At 50.0% G+C, this 17,563-nt stretch overlaps 1 protein-coding gene across 1 annotated transcript; it reads left to right on the top strand.

The window, feature by feature from the left end:
* The first annotated feature begins 1,642 nt into the window (after positions 1-1,642).
* Positions 1,643-17,413, top strand: Eps8l1 (EPS8 signaling adaptor L1). Its single transcript, XM_021168637.3, has 20 exons — positions 1,643-1,705; positions 2,234-2,287; positions 5,719-5,759; positions 6,047-6,105; positions 6,748-6,909; positions 7,150-7,299; positions 7,686-7,768; positions 8,104-8,365; positions 8,671-8,797; positions 8,976-9,064; positions 9,162-9,236; positions 9,339-9,487; positions 10,779-10,920; positions 11,033-11,061; positions 14,103-14,232; positions 14,330-14,461; positions 14,659-14,767; positions 14,909-15,083; positions 15,384-15,516; positions 15,606-17,413. The coding sequence occupies exons 2-20, from the start codon at positions 2,271-2,273 to the stop codon at positions 15,690-15,692; spliced, it is 2,151 nt and encodes a 716-aa protein (XP_021024296.1). The 5' UTR covers positions 1,643-1,705; positions 2,234-2,270; the 3' UTR covers positions 15,693-17,413.
* The last annotated feature ends 150 nt before the right edge of the window (positions 17,414-17,563 follow it).

Genomic DNA, 17,563 nt, shown 5'->3' with positions numbered 1-17,563 from the left:
GGGAGGAGAGAACTGACTCCACATGTTGTTTTCTGACCTTCACACGTACACCATCTCTCTCTCTCTCTCTCTCTCTCTCTCTCTCTCTCTCTCACACACACACACACACACACACACACACACACACACACAAAAGCACACGCACACACACATGTAAATGTAAAAACATGTTTACCTAGTATAATCATCTCTAGTTCCACTCATTTCCCCACAAATGGCATGATACCATCTCTTCTTCATGACCGAATAGTACTCCATTGTATATTTTCCTTATTCATTCAACCATCTTCAAGCGCCTAAGCTGATTCTACACCTTGGCTATGATAAGTGGTGTTGGGCAAATATCTGAAAATGCTGGGCTTCAGGTTCCTCATCTAGATAAAGACACACACTTGTTGTGGGTTTGGAGAAGAAATGATGTATACAGCTTGGTCACTGAAGACCATAGCACAGGGGAAGTGGTCTACAAAATACCTCAGAAAGCTGTCTGTGTTTACTTAGGGATGTGTCAGCTGTGCTAGACTTTTTGTTTGGGTTTGTGTTTTGTTGTTATTATCCTGTTGTTTGAGCCCATTGTAGCCCAGGCTAGCCTCAAACTCAATATGTATCTGAGGATGTCCTCCCCCCCTCAACCTTCTCAGTGTTGGGGTCACAGGTGTATGTATCCATGACCAGTTGATATGATCCTGGGGGTTGAACCAGGCCTCCATGTGTGCTAGACAAGCATGTAGCAATGGAGCTACATTCTCAGGTGGATCTCACACCAGGCTGCCCTTGAACTTTCTGCATTGCTCAGACTGGCCTCAAAGTCAACGCAGTCCTCCCGCCTCAGCCTCCAGGCTGGTATTACAGGAGTGAGCCACCACATCCAGCTTTGTCAAGGGTTCTCAACCTATGCATTGTGGCCCCTTGGGGTCATATATCAGATATCCTGCATACCAGGTATTTATATTATGATTCACAACAGTAGCAAAATTACAGTTACGAAGGAGCAACGAAACAATGTTGTGGTTGAGGGTTACCACAGCATGGGAAACTGGGAAACTGTATTCAAGTGTCCAGCATTAGGAAGGTTGAGAGTCACTGTGCTGGGTATTTAGTGAGACAGGGCTCAACCCTCAGCTCCACAGGGGGTGATGGAGGGCAGTTTTCCCAGGAAGATGGAAGAGTAAGGGTAGGTAGAATCTAGAGCCAGGGAAAAGACAATTATTGATAGGTGTTCCAGTAGCCAGGATACATCCTGGCCCAGGAGACACAGCCAGTGTTTGATCTCCTTTTCCACAGACAGTGGTGACCTAGCTGCATGAACAAGTGGTCCAACCACTCCACACCTTAACTTCCCTGGTCAAGAGGAAATCCAACCTTTATCCACCCCCAGCTCGGGGAGGGGGGGAGGGGAGAACTCAAAGATATATTTAAGGAGGAACTCTTCACTCAGACGTGTGAACAAGTGTGACAGCAAACTGTTGTTATTATTCTGTTGTTACAACGGACACGCATAATTTCTGGGATTCCCTACAGTCAACCCTGCCCCCGCACTAGAGACTGTGTGCCAGCCCCGCCCCTGAGCCACCTCAGGCCAGCAGTGCCAGGTGAGCGCTCAGGTATGCAGCAGCCACAAGGCCTGGGAGGAGGCAGGAGGAGGAGACTAGAAAACAAGGGAGGGAGAGCTGAAGCCTGAGAGCCAGACAGAGCCAGCAGGCAGGTGAGGAGGGCAGGCCCTTGTCTGAGGGAGGAGAGAGCTGGGGGCTGGGGTCCTGGATCTGAGAGATAAGGTACCCTCTAGACCCCTGGATCTGAGCAAGGAGGAGTTGGGGTCTAGACTCTTAGATCTGAGAGATAAGGTTTCCCCCTGGACCCCTGGGTCTGAACAAGGAGGGGCTGGAATCTACTCATGGATCTGAGGGATAAAGTTCTCACTGACCCCCTGGGTTTGAGAAAAGAAGGCTGGGACTTGGAACACTGAGTGTCAGAACAGACAGCAGAAATCTGGACTTCAGTGTCTGAAGGAGGGCTGGAGCCCAGTCTCCAAAGTCTAATGGAGGACAGCTGGGTTCTGGACCCCTGGTTCTGAGGGGAACCGGTCAGGTCTTGACTCCTGAGTCTGAAGAAAGGATCCCTGTCTAAAGGAGCCAGGCTAGGGCCTGGACTCTTCCCTTTGAGGGAGGAGCGTTGGGTCAGGATCTTGTGCCTGAAGCCAAGTCAGTCATTCATGTCTTTGCCAACTCTCAAGGCACCTCCAAGTGAACAGAGCACCTCATCTTGCCACCATGAGCACCACCACAGGGTAAGTACCCCTGTCCTCCTACCCTAGCCCCTCCACCCTTCCCCCACACCCGCAGATCCTGTTTCTACAGTCCAGGCTCTAGACATTCAGGAGGAATGTTCCCATCCGTCCCTGCCCAGCCTGTGGTTAGGCATTGATAGAAGGGGTTTCGTTGTAAATGTGGACACTGCCGTGGCACGGCTCTGGCAGGGGCATACCACCTTCCGGAACCCAGCCCCTCCTGTAGAGAAATAGAAATGGGCATTGTTTTGAGAGGTGACAGAATCATGCAGGACAGGCTGACTGTTCCTGTAACAGGCACTCAACCAGCACTGATTCCATCCTTATCTTAGTTTTAAATATCAGCCCTCTGCTCTGCTCGAAAAGCCTGGCTGAAGACAGTGAAGACACAAATGTCCTGGAGGGAGCAGGCAGGAAGACAAACGAAGAGGAAGGAATAGAAATTAAACCTGGAGAGGTAGTGAGCGCTCCGGCTCAGTGGTAATGGAATGTAACACGCAACAAGAAAGATCAGGGCAAAGGCAGGAGTCTTGACTGCCTAGCTCTGACCTGCTGCTTTTCTGGTAGAAATGGGGATTTAAGAAACTCCAGGGCATGGGGACGTGGCTCACCTAGTAGAGTGTTTGTCTCATGTATGAAACACTGGGGTCTAATCCATAGTACCTCAAAAGCAAGGCATGGGCACAGTATTAATCCCAGCATTCGAGGCAAATGCAGGCAGATCTCTTTAGGCTCAAGGCCATCCTGGTCTATACAGCAAGCCCCAAGCCAGGAATGGTTACATAGTGAAATAGTGAGAGCCTGTTTACACACACACACACACACACACACACACACACACACACACACGTCATGGAGATATGGAGTAGTATGCCTATATTCCCAGTACGTAGGATGAAGTAGGATCAGGAGTTCAAAGTCATCCTAACCTTTGGGGCCAGCCTGGGCTCCATGTGACTATATCTCAACAACAACAACAAAGAAAGACTTATTGCAATTTGGTACTTTTGCAAAATTGTAAATTTCAGAGGAGACTGAGGACAGGAAGAGACAGGGAATGACTTGCCTGGGAAGGTCTGAACCACGGTGGGAGGGGAAGGAGGTAATTCCATGCCTGCTCCAGCTACTGAAAGCTGGTGGAACAATCACCATTTATTGAGCAACCACTATGTGCTAAGCCCTGTGCATCACCATAATCAGAATAATAATTATTGCCAGGACTGAAAAATACTTCACATACTGGGTTAAATTTATACAACAGCTGCAGCAGGTAGATGCTATGCCATGTTACAGGAAGGGGAACTGAGGTAGGAGAGATTAGGTCCCTTTACCAGGGTCTTGTAGTATTGTTATTGGGGTTTTTTGTAGGTTTATTTTACTTTTTAATAATTTGTGTGTGTGTGTGTCTGTCTGTCTGTGGGTCTGTGTATGTAAGTGCAGTGCCTAAAGTCAGAAGAAAGCATTGGCTCTCCTGGAGCTGCCGTTACAGGCAGTTGTGAGCTGCCTGATGTGGGTGTTGGGAGCTGACCTTGGGTCTGGAAGAACAGCACTTGCGTATGACTGCTTGGCCAGCCCTCCAACCCTGGGGTCTTATTGTTTGCGTTTTGTGGGGGTTTTTTGTTTGTTTGTTTTATTTGTGTCTCAGTCAGGGTTTCTTGGTCATGATGTTTGTGCAGGAATAAAAACACCGGCTAAGACAATTTGTTTGCTGTTTTTATGTATCTCTGTTGTATTTTGTTTTGTTTACAGGGCCTTGCTCTTGTTTTGTTATTGGGTTTGGGTTGAAGTTTTTTTTTTGTTTGTTTGTTTTTTGTTTTTGTGTCTAGGTCTCACTATGTAGCCCTGGCTGGCATCAAACTTAAATCATCCTTTCTCTGTCTCCTGAGTTCTGAGATTGTGAGTGTGCATCAATCACAATAGGCTCTGCCCTTTATCTTTACATTAGTCAGGGTTCTCTAAGGGAACAGAACTGATAGAATCACACACACACACACTTATACATATACATGAACACACAAATACACATACACATGAATACACATACACACACACGATTTATTAGAGTGGCTTATATGCTGTGGTTTGGGTCATCCGACAGTGGCTGTCTCACAGCAGAAAAGCCAAGAGTCCAATCATTATTCAATTTACCAGAGTGGAGGCGTGAGCAGTGTAGTTCCCTAGAAATTCCTAGAGAGCTGCTGGTCTTTGGCCTACATTAGAATCATATATATATATATATATATATATATATATATATATATATATATATCCTAACACCAGCAAAGGAAGACCTCAGCAGGAGGATAGATGAGCAGCGAGATTGAGAGCAAGCAGGCAAAAAATAGACGTGTCCTGCTCCCATGTCCTTTTATGTCTCCAACAACTTGGATTTTAGTTGATTTCCAATGTAATCAAGTTGACAACCAAGATTAGCCACCAGTCTTTTCTAATTGTATCTCTTTCTCTATCTCTCTGTCTCTGTCTCTCTGATGTGCGTGTAAGGGTAGAGGGAGGGATGTCTGCATACGCTACAAGAGGTCATTGGTCCCCTGGGACTGGAATTACAGATGGTTGTAAGCAGCCTGGCCTGGTTCCCTGGAACTGACTAGGGTCCTCTAGAAAGGCAACGAATTCTCTAACAACTGAGCCAAGTCTCCAGCCCCCACCGGCTTTGTGAATTTTAACCTAGAACCGGATATGATGATACATGCCTGCATTCCCAGCACAGTAGCAGTCGAGGCAGTAAGGACATGAGTTCAGGACCATCCTAAGCTATATAGTGATTTCAAGACTCTATCTCAAAATTTCAAAAGCATTTTTACTAAAAGAGAGCGCAGGAAGGGGCTGGACATAGTGGTGCATGCTCTTAATTCCAGCAGCTGGCAGGCAGAGGCAGGAGGATCTCTATGAGTTTGAGGCCTGGTCTACTGTAGTGAATTTCAGAACAGCCAGAGCTTCATAGCTGGTTGTGAGCAGCCTGGCCTGGTTACCCAGAACTGAACTAGGGTCCTCCATCTCAGGGTGAGAGGGAGAGAAGAGATAGGGAGAGGCAGGCAGACAGACAGACAGACAGAAATGGACAGAATATTTGAATCCAGGTTTGTGTGATGTAGAGGTCACACACACACACATTATCTCATCATATGTCTTGATTTTTTGAGACAGGGTTGCTCTATGTAACAGTCCTGGCTATCCTGGAACTCTCTTTGTACACCAGGCCTCGAACTCACACCTCTGCCTCCTGACTGCTGGGATTAAAGCCATGCACCACTACACCCAGCTTATACCATACCATCTTTTTTAACACTGGTGTGTCCTGCTCTCATTTGCTCAGAACTTGCACGGTTCTCCATTACCCTCCCTGATGCATGTCTGCAGGGTCTATCCCCAGCCCCACCATCCTTCTAACCCCTTATTTTCTTCTTCACCAGGCCTGAAGCTGCACCCAAACCAAGTGCAAAGTCTATCTATGGTAAGCTTGAGGGTTAAGGTGACCAAGAACAAGGCTCTTGGGAGAAGAGAGAATACAGTCTGTGGTTTGGGGGGGGGGGACAGAATCTGGACTCTTGGATCTGAGAGAGAAGAGCTGGGGTCAGGGATCCTAGGTCTGAGGGAGGATGGCTGCAGTCTGGACTCCTGGGTCTGACGGAGGAGAGCTGGAGTCTAGACTCCTCATTCTGAGGGAGAAGGTCTAAGGGTCTAAGGAACCAGGCTGCAGTCTGACTCTTGCATGCACTTTCCCCTCCCTCCCTTCCTTAGAACAGAGAAAACGTTACTCCACCGTGGTTATGGCTGACGTGTCCCAGTATCATGTCAATGTGAGTCTGGGGTCTATGTTTCCCTAAGATGTTTCTTGGGGAGAGGTGAGCCTGAAGTGACAGGCCTTTTGAAAACAGGGACTGGGAAGGGGGGCAGCCATCAGGATGTAAAGTGAATAAATAAGAAAGAGAGAGAGGGAGGCAGGAGGAAGGGAGGGAAAAAAGAAGGAAAGAAAGAAGGGAAAGACTCTAGGAAAAGTCAGCTCTTTTCTCCCCATGAACATCCATCCCTGTTGCCTGAGAACTCAGTTCTGTCTGATCTTCCTCTGAGCCATCCCCAGTGCAGGATGCAGGACCAAATCAGCCACAGTTCTGTGGTCCAGGAGAGGGTGTGGAGTGTCATAATGCAATGCAGAGGAGGCACTTAAAAGAGTTCAATCCTTATTATTTGTTGCCCTTGAGAAACCTCCAATCTTGGTTTGAAGATGTCCTAATGGGAAGGAAATCTAATCAGTGCTGGCCACTGAAGGAGCTGAAGGGTCTGAGGGAGGAAGAATGAGGTCTGGACTCAAAGGGTCTGAGGAGAGCATTCTGGGGGAAGTATGGCTAGGCTTAACAGGAACTACCTCTAGAAGCCCTTAGCCGGCTCAGCACCAGCTTGGCATAGCCTGGGACTCAGCTACCTACTCTGTTTCCTGCCAGCACCTGGTCACCTTCTGCTTGGGGGAAGAAGATGGTGTGCACACTGTGGAAGATGCTTCCAGAAAGCTGGCAGTCATGGACAGCCAGGGGCGTGTCTGGGCACAGGAGATGCTACTGAGAGTGTCACCTAGTCAAGTCACTCTGCTTGATCCAGTCTCCAAGGTGCCAGAGAGCAATTGGGTGGAAGAGAGAAATGGGGCTGAGATCTGAGGGTGAATCTTGGCTTGGGAGCGTCCTTCCCCTGGGAACTTTGGCAAGCTATCCTTTGAAGCCTAGGTTATTAAACAGGGTGTTATTTCTAGACCCCTGAACTCTTTCAGTTGCCTTGCCCCAAGTCCCGGACACTGCTCTAGCAGTAATAGAAATCTGTGCCTCCGTTTACCCTGCGACCCCGTCCTGCAGGAAGAACTAGAGTCATATCCTCTCGATGCCATCGTACGCTGCGACGCGGTGATGCCCCGAGGACGGAGCCGTTCATTGCTGCTCCTGGTGTGCCAGGAGCCAGAACGTGCACAGCCCGATGTCCATTTCTTCCAGGGCCTGCTCCTCGGAGTGAGTGGGTGTGGTTCCGTGTGGCTTTTTTTTTTCTAGTAGAGGATCAGAGGCGGGGCTTCCATGTTTGGGGCGGGGCTTTGGCAAACTGGGACATAGCCTTGGAAAGCGGGTCTGAGAGGGAACCAGAATTGAGGACAGGTTGAATGAACTCTAGGCCAAGACTGGATGTGACGATGGGAAGATGCAGACCAAAGACTGAGACGCTTTAAGGCTTTGAGAAAAACATAGAAAAGATGGTTGGAAGCAGGCAGGCAGGCAGAACCAAGATGGGGTCCATGGGGTTTGTCCAAGACAGTCGGAGGCAAAGCGCTGTGAACAAGAAAGAGTCCTGGGCAGGCAATGGGTGGGGCGTAAGAGGGGATATCTTAAAGTATGATTGACAGGCGGAGCTGATCCGTGAGGACATCCAAGGGGCTCTGCAGAACTACCGCTCCGGACGTGGAGAACGCAGGGCAGCAGCGCTCAGGTGAGAAGGGGGAAGCAGATGCAGAGCGCACTGGAAAAAAAAAAAATTCTTCCATTTATGGACCTCACTCTCCTCAGCTAAGAAATGAGCTTGATACGAACAGCCTAGAGTATTGAATGTGGTCACAAATTAGCCTTGGCCAGGTCTTACCCGTACCTCCCAGACAAGGTGACCGCCCGGCCCCAGTCCTCTACTTTAGCCTGTCTTGGTCTTTGGTTTCTCCATCTTCATATCCAGTTTCTCATTATGAAATGCCCAGCCTTCATTTGACCCCCCTCTCTTCCTGGTCCCATCGGTTGCCCCAGCCTTGGTCTTTACTCTTTGTCTTTACTCAGGGCGACGCAGGAGGAGCTGCGACGCGGCGCCTCTCCAGCAGCGGAGACCCCGCCCTTACAGCGTCGCCCGTCTGTCCGCCTGGTGATCAACACCGTGGAACCATCCGCAGTCCGCGGGCGACCCCAAGTGGAGTCAATTCCAGAGACTGAGGAAGCGAGGAAACCCGACCAAGCGCGCACGACTAGCAGTGCTGACCCTACCTCCCCAGACTTGGGCCCAAGAGGTCCTGAGCTGGCGGGTCTGCAGGCAGAGCGGGATGTGGTGAGCATGAGTGAGAGGCACCAGCTGGGAGAAAAAGATTTCCTTGACAATCAAGTCAGTCTTGGAGTGGGGAACGAGATTCAGGAACGTGGCACGTCTAGGTGTGACTAGCTGACAAGATGCTGGGTCGGGGGTGGGACTTAATTCTAGAAGTATGGCTAGAGTCTCTGATATAGACCACCCACTGCTAAAGTTATGGGCATGGCCTGACATAGGGGGTGTGTCCAGGAGTTCAGATTGGAGCCCTGGACCTAGACCAGAGTCAGACTCAGGAGCACCACTCTTACCTCTCTTGCTTATGGTAGGATATTCTGAACCACGTGTTTGACGACGTGGAGAGTTTTGTATCCAGACTGCAAAAGTCAGCAGAGGCTACCCGGGTTTTGGAGCACCGTGAGAGAGGCCGCAGGACACGACGCCGAGCTGCAGGAGGTAAGGGGGCCTCCACAAGAATACACCTTCCTGAGGGATGTCCAAATATCCTCTCTCCCTGGGGTCTCCCACCACCAGCCAGGTCTGACTTCCTAAGGCTATCCGTTTGGGTGTTTATACCTTTGGAACTGTTATCTAATGCTTTCCTAGTGTCCCCACAACCTCTCTCTCCGCACAGAGGGTCTGCTGACACTGAGGGCCAAGCCACCCACGGAGGCTGAATACACCGATGTGCTTCAGAAAATCAAATATGCCTTCAGTCTGCTGGTGAGGATACATCTATTGCTGGGCATCGATGGAGTGAGGGCACTTTGACCCATCCATCATTCGTGCACTAATAATAAATGACCTCCTTTCACTCCAGGCCCGGTTGCGAGGCAACATCGCCAACCCCTCCTCTCCAGAGCTGTTGCACTTTCTGTTTGGACCTCTGCAGATGGTGAGACTCACTCTCAGCCCTCAGGGCTCCCCTGCTTTAGAAGGATTGAGATTCGACTTCAAGAAGGTCTTGTTGGCATGCTCATTTCTGTTGGCCTGGTAGATTGTGAACACTTCAGGCGGCCCTGAGTTTGCGAAGAGTGTGCGACGACCGCATTTGACATTGGAGGCTGTGACTCTGCTCCGCGACAATGTCACTCCTCGTGAAAATGAACTATGGACCTTGCTGGGGGACTCCTGGACCTGCCCAGGGTGAGAGGGGAAACTAGGGTGTAGAGGTTTGACTTGGCTGCAGGACACTGCTAAATTTGAGAAGGGGACGGGACTTAAGATAAATGCCAGGATTCAAATGGAGAAAATGCTCGAAATTAGCGTGAGGGAAAGGTTTAACATCTAATCAGATAGTTGGATTGAAGCAAATGGGCGGGGCTTAGAGAATTTAGAGACAGGGCAAGGAGGGTTGCCTAGGCAAGTGGGACTCAGCTACAAGGGAAATGTGGGACATACAGGAAGTTGAAAAGGAGTCTGTGCTTGGAGGCTTTCAGGGAGAATGTGGAGCTCAGACTGGGAGGGGGTCAAAGGGAAGGTGGGTTGATGTAAGTGTTGAGAAAGTAGCCAGAAGCTCCAGCAGCTCGGGCAGTGGCGCACAGCTGTAATCCCAGCTCTTGGTTGGTGACACAGGAAGAACAGAAGTTGAAGATTACCCTCCACTAGAAAGCAAGCTGGAGACCCTGTCACAAAAATGGGGTCTTTGGAGGTGTGAGTTTCTACAGGAATCTACGTCATTGTGGACAAAGATATTTGCCTCCACAAAACTGTCCTCCGACTTCCACATGCGCTCACCCACACCCACACACTCACAATAAGTGAACAGATAAATATTTGTAGGTAATCAAACACTTGTGAAATAGGAGAGTGTCTGCAAGTCAAGGCTAGACTAGTCTGAAAAGCTAGTTCCAGGCTAGCCTGGGCTACCACCCTCCAAAACAGGAAAAGCTTTGGCCTCAGAGGCTGGGGGAAGCATGACAGTGAACTCAGTGTGTTTAGAAATATAATTAATGGGTGCTTAGGGCACACACTGCTCTTCCAGGGAGCTCACATGGTGGCTCACAACTGTCTGTAACTCCAGTTCCAGGGAATCTGATGCCCTCTTCTGTTTGCTATGAGCACCAGGTACACACATGGTGCACACAGTTACATACAGACAGACACATAAAATATTTATTTTTATTTATTTATTTATTTATTTATTTATTTATTTATTTATGAGTCAAGGTTTCTCTGTGTAGCCCTGGCTGTCCTGGAACTCACTCTGTAGATCTGCTGGCCATGAACTCAGAGATCCTGCCTCTGCCTCCCAAGTTCTGGGATCAAAGTTATGGCCACTACCTCCTGGCTTAATTTTTTTTTTTAAGAAAGAAATATAATGTATTGAGTTGGGCTTGGAGGGTAGAAGCAGCAAGGTTTGCAGGAAAAGAGAAATGTTGTGAAATAATGTCCCTGGGTTGGTTTGGCCTAACCTCTGATGGGTCCCTGATGACAGGGTGGAGCTGCCCCCGGAAGAAGGGTCTCCATACAGTCCGGAATTCTACAATGGCTGGGAGCCTCCGGCCACTGATCCACAGGGCCGCCCCTGGGAGGACCCAGTGGAAAAACAGCTACAACACGAGAAGCGGCGCAGGCAGGTGAGGCAGAGCTGCCAGGGAAGCACTAAGCTCCCCCTAACTGCATCACAGGGGTGAGCCAGGAAGTCTGAGTTCTAACCTACCTGACTCCAAGCTCTCTTACTTCCCGCAGCAAAGTGCCCCACAGGTCGCGGTCAATGGGTGAGTGTCCTGTCCGCTGCAAAGCGGCCAGGGACGGGGTTGGGAGGACCAAGTTCCAGGGTCACCCGGTGCTGACTCCGACTCTTCCCTTTTTTCTTGTCTTTTTCTTCCCCCTCTGCCTTCCCGGCTCTTTGCAGGTGGGTGAGGTGGTGAGGGGGCGGGCCTGGGGCTAGGGTGGGGGTAGGAATAAGGAGGGAGGGGGGAGGGTCCCAGATCTGTGGGTCCAAGGGAAGAGGGAATGGAGGCTTAGATTCCTGAAGCTGTGAGTGTTAGGTGCTAAGAGTGGGTATGTCTACGGGCTTGGACTCCAGTGTCCTCAAAATAACTGAGAAAGTGTAGTTTGGTGTTCTGGAACCAGGAAAAGCACCATGCTTGAGTCCCTGCGCACCCCCCCTCCCCCCCCCCCCCAGAGTACAGGATGTTAGGGAAAAGATGAAAACCTAAAAATAGGGTTGGTGCTTGGAGAAGCTGGGGACAAGTGTGAGAAAACATTAGAAAGTGTTGGCAGTCTCTGGGCCATTAACTGAGGTGGGACTTCTGGCTTCCCAATGCTCTAAGAAATAGTACCTACTGGGGGGCAGACTGGAAGGCTTGCAGAGATCAAAGGGTCAAGACCTGGACTCCTGCATACTTTGCTGGAAAAGAAAGAACTATCGACCTAAATTTATGGCTCTAACAAATCGTGGAAGCTGAGGGTTTGTAGATCCAGGGGAGGAAGATGATCGAGAGGGGTCACAACTCTAGGATCCTTGAGCAAATAGGGGCCAAGAGTGGAGGGAGTGGGTGTGGATTGAGAACAAAACACTAGAGCTGGAGAATACGCATGGGGGTCTAAGTGAGGGCCCCAGCAGAGGGTCTCAGCAGGGACGGCACACTGGGAGCTGTCAGCCCCACACAGGGGGTGCCAAGACCCTGAAGAGCCCCCCCTCTCCCTTCCACAGGTAGGCTTGATCTGGGATGAGGGCTCTCTTGTTGGGGGCGGCCAGAGCCAACTGTCCCCTAAGCTATCTGGGGTTGCAGGACCCTTTCCTCTGTCTGCCTGCTTCTGAATCTCTCTGACTTGGCACCTCTAGCTTTTTACTCACCTTCTCTGGATGTAGTTTCTTTGCCTGGAAACAAGTCTCTGGTGCTGTGAGGGCTTTACAGAGAGAGTAAGACTGTGGCTCAACTTGAATTCAGATCTAGTACATAGAGAACAGCTCAGAGTGACCCTGACAAGGACTGCCAGGCCCAACTAAGTTACACCTTTCTTTTGTGCCTTGACCACACTGTACCTCGGTTCCTTCCCCATAAAAAGTGAAATAATGGCCATATTCCCCTATTCCCATCCTGTCATCCCTGCTACTCAAAAGCATGAAGCAAGAGAATCAAGAGTTCTGGGCCTACCTGGGCTACAGAATGAGCTCAGAGGCTAGCCTGTGCAAAGCAAAGCAGCAAGGCCTTGCCTCAAATAGATAGATAGATAGATAGATAGATAGATAGATAGATAGATAGATAGATGATAGATAGATAGATAGATAGATAGATGATAGATAGATAGATAGATAGATAGATAGATAGATAGATAGATAGATAGATAATAGAGGCTTGGGAGGGGCTAGAGAAATGGCTTCGTAGTTAAGAGCACTAGCTGCTCTTCCAGAGGAGCAAGGCTCAGTGCCCATCACCCATGCATGCAGCTCACAACCATCTATAACTCCAATTCCAGGGGATCCAACATTCTCTTAGGTCTCGGCAGGTACCAGGCACACAAGTTATGCACAGACCCACATGCAGACAAACACATCTATATAGATAAAGTAAAACAAAAAGCTGGGATGTAGCTCAGTGACAGCATTTGCCTAGAATCTACCAGTAAAGGGTTGGGGGCTCAGGAATAGTGACTGCCTGAGAAGCTAGTAGTGAGGGGTTGGGAGTGTGGGTCAATGGTAGAATTCTTGCCTAGACTCCAACCAGTGAAGGACTGTGGTGGGTGTGGCTCAGAAGTAGAGTACTTGCCTAGACTCTATTAGTAAGGGGATGAGACATAGATCAGTGGTGCAATGTCTGCCTAGCATATGCAAGATTCTGGGTTCAATCCTCTGCACCACAAAAAGGGTAGAAGAGGGATAATAGTGAAATCTCTGGAGGAGGAAGGAACTAAAGAGGATCCACATTTATGGAGCTACCCTGTAGTTCTGGGAGGATCGAATTTGAACATGATTGGCATGCGGTGTGGTATAAGCAGATGCATTGGCTATTACTTGTACCTTGCTCGTTATCCTAGTGGATGATCAGTATAGTAGATCTGCTGTTTCTAGCTATCTGTCCTGAGTTCTACTATTCTCACTTATAAAAATGCAAGTGTGGAGCTGGAGAGATGGCTCAGAGGTTAAGAACACTCTCTGCCCTTGCAGAGGACCTGGGCTCAGTTCCTAGCACCACATGGTGGCCCACAACTGGCTGTATCTCCAGCTCTAGGATGCCCTCTTCTAGGGCACTGTGAGGACCACACATAGATGGTGCACATACATAAGTGCAGGCAAGGAGAGATGGCTCAGCGGTTAAGAGCACCAATTGCTCTTCTGAAGGTCCTGAGTTCAAATTCCAGCAACCACATGATGGCTCACAAACATCCACAACAAGATCTGACTCCCTCTTCTGGGATGTCTGAAGACAGCTACAATGTACTTACATATAATAAATAAATCTTTAAAAAGAAAATAAGTGGTAAGTGCAGGCAAAATGCACACAAATAAAATTAAGAACAAAAAATACAAATGAGAACTGGGGCTCAGAAGTAAAGTAGACCCTGGGTTCCATCCCCACCACCCCATAAAGAATTAAACAGTAATTATAGTACATCATGTTTACTGCATGATGCCAGGCAAGGAAATGAGTCAACTATATTCAAGCTGTGACTCCAGTGGCAAGTCTGTATTAACACATTAACCCGGGACCCTGCTCTGGCTCCTGCTTGGCTCTAACCCTGCCTCACATGAACAATTTATAATCCAGACCATTGAGGCCGGCTACCTCCTTACCCATTTCATTCTCCCTAGTCATCAAGATCCAGAACTGGAAACTGAGTCCCAGCTAGAAGAGAAAGCCAGAAAATGGGTTCTGTGTAATTATGACTTCCAGGCCCGAAATGGCAGCGAGCTATCTGTCAAGCACCGAGATGTGTTGGAGGTTAGCGGTGTGGGGGCCTGAGACCCTGAAATTGGCCCGTTCTGCACAGGTTACACATAGAACCAGGGCACGAATTTTCTGCTTATTCCCCACCTAGGTCCTGGATGACAGGCGCAAATGGTGGAAGGTTCGGGACCATCAGGGACAAGAGGGCTATGTACCCTATAATATCCTGACACCCCACCCTGGACCTCAGGTGCACCGCAGCCAAAGTCCCGCAAGACACATAGTAAGTCAGCGTATTCTTGCTTCTCCAGGGAAAAGGGGGGGGGCAGATTTTAGGTCCTGGGGATGAGAACGAAGAAAATCAGGTGTGAAGGGTACTTCTTGGAAAGTGGAATGTTCAGTTTATTGAGAAAGGGGCTGGAAGCCTTATCTCTGTCTCGGTCTCCCTCCCTCCCCCACCCCTTCTTCATTCCCTTCTAGGAGACTAGCACACCTCCTCCCCCACCTGCCCCAGCTCCAGCCCCAACTCAGTTGCGGCCCCAGTGGGACAGTTGCGACAGTCTAAACAGTTTGGACCCCAGCGAGAAGGGTGAGTAGTGGAGAGTCACTTTGGGAAGTGATCGTTGTCTTCACTTTTCAGGCTCCACTCTGGGCAAGCTAGAGGCTCCCGAATCCCTGGCCCCAGCACCTTGAGTGCGCACTCCCTCCCTTCCCGGTTTCCCTCCTGCAGAGAAATTCTCCCAGATGCTTTGTGTCAATGAGGAGCTGCAGTCGCGCCTGGCGCAGGGCCGTTCGGGTCCCAGCCGGGTAACCCCGGGGCCCCGAGTCCAGGAGCCCCAGCTCAGCCCGCGCTCTGAGGCCTCGGTGGTCCGTGCCTGGCTGCAGACCAAGGGCTTTAGCTCCGGGTGAGTGGGGTCCCCGCTGCTACTTTGCAGAGACAGATAACTGACCTGGAAGTCAAGGTTTTAGTTGGTCTGGGGGTGGGAGCGGGGAAAACTGTAGGGCAATTTGCAACGCCCAAAGACAGGCTCCGATTGGAGACCACAGAGCATTCCTTTTCTGAAATCTGACACCTCCGGAGCCTGAGCCTCTCCGTCCCACCTTCCTTGCTTGAGAGCTCTGATTGGACAAGCAGCTAGGTGGGTGCGATATGATTGGTGAAGCTGAAGGGGCTTGAGCTGTGATGGTCCCTGCTGCCTTCTTAGGACTGTGGAGGCGCTCGGTGTGCTGACCGGCGCACAGCTCTTCTCGCTGCAAAAGGAAGAGTTGCGGGCGGTGTGCCCCGAGGAAGGGGCGCGAGTGTACAGCCAAGTCACTGTGCAGCGCGCGCTGCTGGAGGTGAGAGAATCGCCCAGGCCCTGACGAGGCTAGGGGTGGGGCGCCCAGGATTCACGTACTAAGGTCTTGATTTCTACCCCACCCTCAAGGACAGAGAAAAAGTATCAGAGCTGGAGGCCGTGATGGAGAAGCAAAAGAAAAAAGTGGAAGGCGAGACCAAAACAGAAGTCATTTGATCCTGGCTCGATCACAAAAAGTGATGAGACGACGGGGTTCCCAGCGCCCCGTAGGACAACAGTCGCCAGACTCCCCCGCCCCTCCTCCATCGCCAGTGGCAGTAGATGCCATAAAGGATCTCCCAGCCTGGGTTCCCCGCTATCCTGGCGGCAGACTGCACTGACAGTGCTGACCGGAACTCTTCCAGAGGGACTAATGGGAATGGGGAAAGGGACAGAGCATAGACACTACCAGAGAGGCACGTCCAAGAGGTGCAATGATGGCCCTGTGCGTTGTGATGCGCTATAAACAGCCTCCTTTTAGGCTAAGTCCACCTGCTGTCCCCCTCTCTTGCCAGCTACCAAGGAGGCAGAAATCTAGGAGACACCCCATATATTCTCTCCATGGAAGCCTGGAGATTCCAACCCAGGCTTCCCCTTAAGCACTAGTCTATCCTCACTCTAGCAGTACCTACAATCTCTGGTTCAAAACCCATTCCTGGCTCCTCGCTGTTCTTGGTCCTGTTACCTGGCATGAGGCCTGGGGTTTTCCTTGCAAACGCGGAGGGCGGAGGGCGTCTCCTCCCACCCTCCATTTTGGGCCAACCCCTTCAATCAGAGGCATTTCACACTTACTGCTTCTGCTGGTTGGAACAGCCTCCATCATTCTGGCTCAGCTCACCTGCATGCCATAGATGCCTGCGCCAGCCACCCAGGATCCAGCTATGGAGTTCTGGATTTTTCCTGGGCATGCTATAGGTCTTCCAGTCCCCTTGAGAACTTTCTCCCTGCCAAGTCCTGCAAGTTGTCCGGTTTATTTAGGTGGCCAATAAGGGCTGGTTTTCTCATTCAGACTAGATATCCCTAAGGTCTTTCTTTTCCTGCCGTGGCGCTTCTCTGCATCCTTTTTTTTTTTTTTTTTTTTTTTTTTTTAATTTTATTTATTATATGTAAGTACACTGTAGCTGTCCTCAGACACTCCAGAAGAGGGAGCCAGATCTCGTTAAGGATGGTTGTGAGCAACCGATTTGAACTTCTGACCTTCGGAAGAGCAGTCGGGTGCTCTTACCCACTGAGCCATCTCACCAGCCCCATTCCTTAAGACACTTCCTTGAGAGTCCCACCACTGCAGTCTGCCTCTGCTCCTGAAGCAGTTCAGTTGTTACCTAAGCCAGCAGGGGGCACACCTAAAATCCAACCTAGAAAAGCCAGCTGACAGCTTCACTGTTCGCACAACCTTCTAGAACATTTAAACCACTGCGCATGTCTCCCTGTCTATTCCTCAAGCATGTCCCTTGGCTTTTCCTGACATATGGGATAAAACCTAACTCCAGCATGAGAGTTGATGCACATGACTGCTCCAGGTTCAGGGCCACCCTTCCTCACTTTTCAGGACTCTGGGCATTGATTCATGCTGTTTGCACTGCCAGGAATAGGCCCTTCAGAACCTAATCACTGCCTGTCATACCTTATGTCAGGGTTGGGTGGTAAGTTGGTTGGTTTTGTTGGAGATAGTCTGGATATAGCCTCAAAGTCTCAATTCTCCCGTTTTCGTTTCCTTGAACGCTGGGATTCCTGGCAAATGCCCTGTTGTCTTTTTTTCTAAGAGAAACTAAAAACATGAACAGTTTGCCCAAACTGTTTTAGTGAGCTCCCAGGCTGCAGGCTGCAATGCAGGCAGGGACCTGCTGACTTGTTGGAACGTCAGATGCCTGTAGGTCTCTCTGGTCTGGAATCTGATCATTTCTATCTGCTTATCCTGACTTCGTGCTTCGTTGATCACCCTGTCCCGCCACTCCTCCAATCCGTATCGATGTACAGCCAGGGGGACCTGGCTCAAGTCTGATGGCAGTCTGGTGGCCAGACCTCCCACCTCAGAGCTCAAGTCCTCA

The sequence above is a fragment of the Mus caroli genome, unplaced genomic scaffold, assembly GCF_978045245.1.
Source record: "Mus caroli unplaced genomic scaffold, Mus_caroli_1 scaffold_8, whole genome shotgun sequence".
NCBI classification, from domain to species: Eukaryota; Metazoa; Chordata; class Mammalia; order Rodentia; family Muridae; genus Mus; species Mus caroli.
The sequence above is the reverse complement of the archived record's forward strand: the minus strand, read 5'-3'. Positions and strand labels throughout refer to the sequence as shown.